Source organism: Poecilia latipinna, unplaced genomic scaffold (genome assembly GCF_001443285.1).
Source record: "Poecilia latipinna isolate Pla-1442-1.1 unplaced genomic scaffold, P_latipinna-1.0 Scaffold1208, whole genome shotgun sequence".
Lineage (NCBI taxonomy): Eukaryota > Metazoa > Chordata > Actinopteri > Cyprinodontiformes > Poeciliidae > Poecilia > Poecilia latipinna.
This window is the reverse complement of record NW_015113824.1, coordinates 1-4,049: the sequence shown is the minus strand read 5'-3', so window position 1 is coordinate 4,049 and position 4,049 is coordinate 1. Positions and strand designations below refer to the sequence as shown.

Genomic DNA, 4,049 nt, shown 5'->3' with positions numbered 1-4,049 from the left:
AACTGAAGATAACGTATTAGCTGATTGTGCTATAAAACAGCATCATGCACCTGGAAAATACATAATACCTCACCTAAGCGTTTTTGATTGTTATAACTGAGAAGGATCAGAGGCTAAATGTTCCAGCTTTTTATTTAGAAGACTAAATATTGAAATACTAGATCATATTTTAAGAAGTGATACTTGGAATAAAGATGTGAAGCAACAATGCCATAAGTTTTCATGCAATCTAATATGTTGCCATGTAAATTTTACTTGTACATAGATTATACTAAAGTGGTCTTTTTTCAAGACCTTAAAATGCCACATGTAGCTTTTAAAGATCAATTAAAAAATCTTCCTCAGGCTTCCAAGATGGAGATCTACAAATCAAATGTATAGAGTAATGTCCCAACTATTCATGCCTTTAATGATGAACTGCATGTTTCATTAATGTGCATTTTGAATTTGTCAAGAAAGTCAATAAGCGCTATGGCAGTTATAACATATGGTGAACTAAGATAAACATCAAGCTTGTGTGAACACTGGAACAAGTGTGATTTTGTGATTGTTTTTTCTGCTTGAAGACCAAGGCTTATTTTTATATGGACAAATTTTGTTTTAAATGAAGGTATAATATAATGTAATATAATACATTATATATAATATAATATAATATAATATGAAGGAAACTAAATTAAAAAAATAAATTAAATAAAGCAGATTTCTTATTCGTCATTCACTACAGACAGTATCTTGCTTATATTATATTTGAGTTTATAGGGTGCGCACCATTTGTCACCCGGTTTAAGTTAAGCGCGGTTAATTTACGACCCCGGTCTCTTCTCACGCCGTTTCGTCATCATCCCTACGTACCCACTTGTTTTGGTCACGTGCACTACAATTCGCGGGAACCAACATGGCGGACGAGACAATTTCGAACTCAGTTCAGTGTCCTGTTTGTTTCAAAGACTTCACACCTGGGACAATTAACGGACACCTGGACACATGTTTACTGAGCAGCGCTGCTGACAGTCCGTCCACCGCCGTTGAGACTGGCCCTCCAGTGAAGAAAGTGCGCGTTTCGGAGCCTGTCAACGACTCTGTTTCATCCTCCTCCTCCGCCATGCCTGGGACGCAGTCCTCTTCGTCAGTGTTTTCTCTGTTTCAAGCCAACAAGGGCAAACTTGACGTTCAGCCTGACATAAGTTCTGTGTTTTCAGGCAAACGAAGTCCCGTCAGTGCTTTCAGCAAGGGAACTAAACGTGTACTGACCGAGCCTGTGTCGGTACCAACAGGGATAGAGACTCCATCTGTGTCAAACAGCGAAGCTGAGAAGAACATTAATAATCACTTGCCAGCACGGACCCTGTTATCATCAAACAAACCTCTGGCGGACGCTCTGAGACCGAACACGCTGGAGGATTACTTTGGCCAGAACAAAGTTGTAGGCCAGCAAACTCTCATCCGGTCGCTTCTGGAATCTCAGGAGATCCCTTCTCTTATTCTCTGGGGTCCACCGGGATGTGGAAAGGTGTGCAGATGATAGCGATAGGATACATTCAAACTAGTGCAACACCCAGTCTCTCATACAAATATTTAATCTGTCACTTTCATCTTGTTGAAAGTATATCACTGCCTTGGGGGGGGCGGGAGGAGGAAAATCCCATCTTCACTCCATTTGGTAGTTATTAAAGCTGACACACATCTCTATCCCTTGGGATGGAACTGTTCAATCAACAAATCAATCAAACCGATTTGTTTAATTGCACAACTATATCAATGCGCAATATCTCAATGTTTTCCTAATATAGTGCATCTCTAATAACGACAAAGCAACTACTACTTTTCTCTAACACCGGCAATAAAAGATAAATTATATATCTTGCATTCTAATTGATAAGCTTCGCCTATTGTTATTCTAAATATATGTGAGTAGGCTTAAATTCGATACCAATTCTCTAAGAGTGTCTCTGTTTACATTTTCAATTAACTTTCCTTTGGAAAAGAAATCACAAATTTATTTTTAAAAATGTAATTAAATATATAGGTTTTGCAAATGATAAAATTGTGAATAAATGCTCTTCCAATAAACATCTCGGTTTCATTTGATGTTTCCAGATTTGTCTTGTCATGTGTTTTTTCTTGACTTACTTTACTTAATTTTTCTTTTTTTTTTCTTCAGACGACCCTAGCCCACATCATTGCCAGCATGAGCAAAAAGAAAGGATCGGCTCGTTTTGTTACGCTGTCGGCCACCAGTGCGTCCACCAACGACGTCCGAGAGGTGATCAAGCAGGCGCAGAATGAGCTCAGGCTGTGCAAGAGAAAGACAATCCTGTTCATTGATGAAATTCACCGCTTCAACAAATCCCAGCAGGTAGAATAACTACAACAAAGTAGTTTTAGTTTCATAGATTCTTCACAAACGATATGGGTCCAAACAATGAGCCCTGTGGGACTCCACATTAAATCTATTTGCTCTCTGATATTTTATTCAATGGTTCGACTTTCTAAAAACTGCTCTGCCACTTACAAACTGATGATTATCACTTAAGCCGGTATTTTGAAAGGAATATATGGTTCCTGCTCCGTTTTTGTGTCTGACATAAGTGACAACACAAGAGTTGGTGCTGTTGATCATGTCTTGTAAGTTTTTGTTTGATATTAGAAATTTTAAAAGGCTAAATATAGCTCTTCAGTCACTTCATTTATTTTATTTGTTTTATCTGTTGATCCACACTTATAAATCAGGTGCTAGACTACTTCGGGATTCATATTTTCATCTCTGTTAACTTCTTCTTTCTCGCCTTTTGTCTATATGACCAGGACACCTTCCTGCCTCACGTGGAGTGCGGTACCGTCACTCTGATCGGAGCAACCACGGAGAATCCATCCTTCCAGGTGAACGCTGCTTTGCTGAGTAGATGCAGGGTGCTGGTACTGGAGAAGCTGTCAGTCGAGGCAATGGGCTCAATTTTGAACAGGGCAGTGGCCGCACTTGGGATCCAAGTCCAAGGACAACATCCAACAAATTCCTCTTATCGAGAGCAGACCGATAGCTCTGAGTAAGTGCTATCTTACGGTCACTGTTGATTTAGATCAGTTTTTGTCTCTTTTATTTATTTATTTTTTTTCTATATTATTCCAAAAGATTTAATATTTTTAAATATTTTTAGAAAACACACAAGTTGTTGTGATATTTCAAGGTATCTTTCGAGAGGGATTTTCCCTTTGCATATTTTCTGTATTCTTGTTTTAGACCTGCTATATACATAGAGCAGAAGGCCTTGGACACCATAGCCTACCTCTGTGATGGTGACGCAAGAACTGGACTCAATAGTCTCCAGCTGGCTGTTCAAGCTCAGATGAAATCCCCACGACTGAACCAGTCAACACAACACGGATTTCCTCAAGAGATCGTGGTGACGGAGGAGCATATCAAGGAGGGTCTCCAGAGGTCCCACATCCTCTATGATAAAGCAGGTGAGCTCGTACCTGCTTACCGTTGGTGTCACTGGAGGAAAAAAACGAGGATCTTTGCTCCGAGTATCAAACTTTTTGTTGTTCCTTCTTGCATTTAGTAAGGTCCGCTTTAAATTTTGAGTTTGCAGTTATTAATAACACACCTAGAGCAATTATCTATTTAATTAAGAATGCATATCGATTCCATCACCTTGATAGATGACCATGCAGTTTAGTATTGTAAGTAGTGTTCTGCAGCAATGTTCTGCTCTTTGGCAAAGAAATGTTGCTGACTGTTATGCTATCTTCTTTTGCTTATTTATTACATTTCAGAAAGGTTTTTGCAATTGACCTCAAGTATTTCTACACTTAACCTTCACACATTTTGCCAGTATCTCTAGGATATTATGTTATATTTAATGTTTTATGATAATTGCAAATATTTATTCTCAAACATAAATAACATAAAGTCTGTTGACGTACTGTGAATTTTTGATTTACATTTGAAATTACAATTTAAGAAATCAATAGAGGGTTAATAAATTAGCAATCAATTACAAAAATGTTTAACATTTTATTAGCAGTGAAATGAACTAAGATACTTT

The 4,049-nt window shown here is 38.1% G+C and overlaps 1 protein-coding gene across 1 annotated transcript; it reads left to right on the top strand.

Moving 5' to 3' along the window:
- Nucleotides 1-828: 828 nt before the first annotated feature.
- Nucleotides 829-3,578, top strand: LOC106960653 (ATPase WRNIP1-like). Its single transcript, XM_015053858.1, has 4 exons — nucleotides 829-1,513; nucleotides 2,165-2,359; nucleotides 2,809-3,047; nucleotides 3,242-3,578. Exons 1-4 carry the CDS (start codon nucleotides 899-901, stop codon nucleotides 3,561-3,563), a joined length of 1,371 nt encoding a protein of 456 aa, XP_014909344.1. The 5' UTR covers nucleotides 829-898; the 3' UTR covers nucleotides 3,564-3,578.
- Nucleotides 3,579-4,049: the final 471 nt, after the last annotated feature.

Bases quoted from the DNA above. Each gene is read 5' to 3' on its own strand.
- LOC106960653 (XM_015053858.1), top strand. From the start codon at position 899: ATGGCGGACGAGACAATTTCGAACTCAGTTCAGTGTCCTGTTTGTTTC. The intron at 1,514-2,164 runs GTGTGCAGATGA...TTTTTTCTTCAG, and splicing joins GTCCACCGGGATGTGGAAAG to ACGACCCTAGCCCACATCAT. The intron at 3,048-3,241 runs GTAAGTGCTATC...TTCTTGTTTTAG, and splicing joins GAGCAGACCGATAGCTCTGA to ACCTGCTATATACATAGAGC.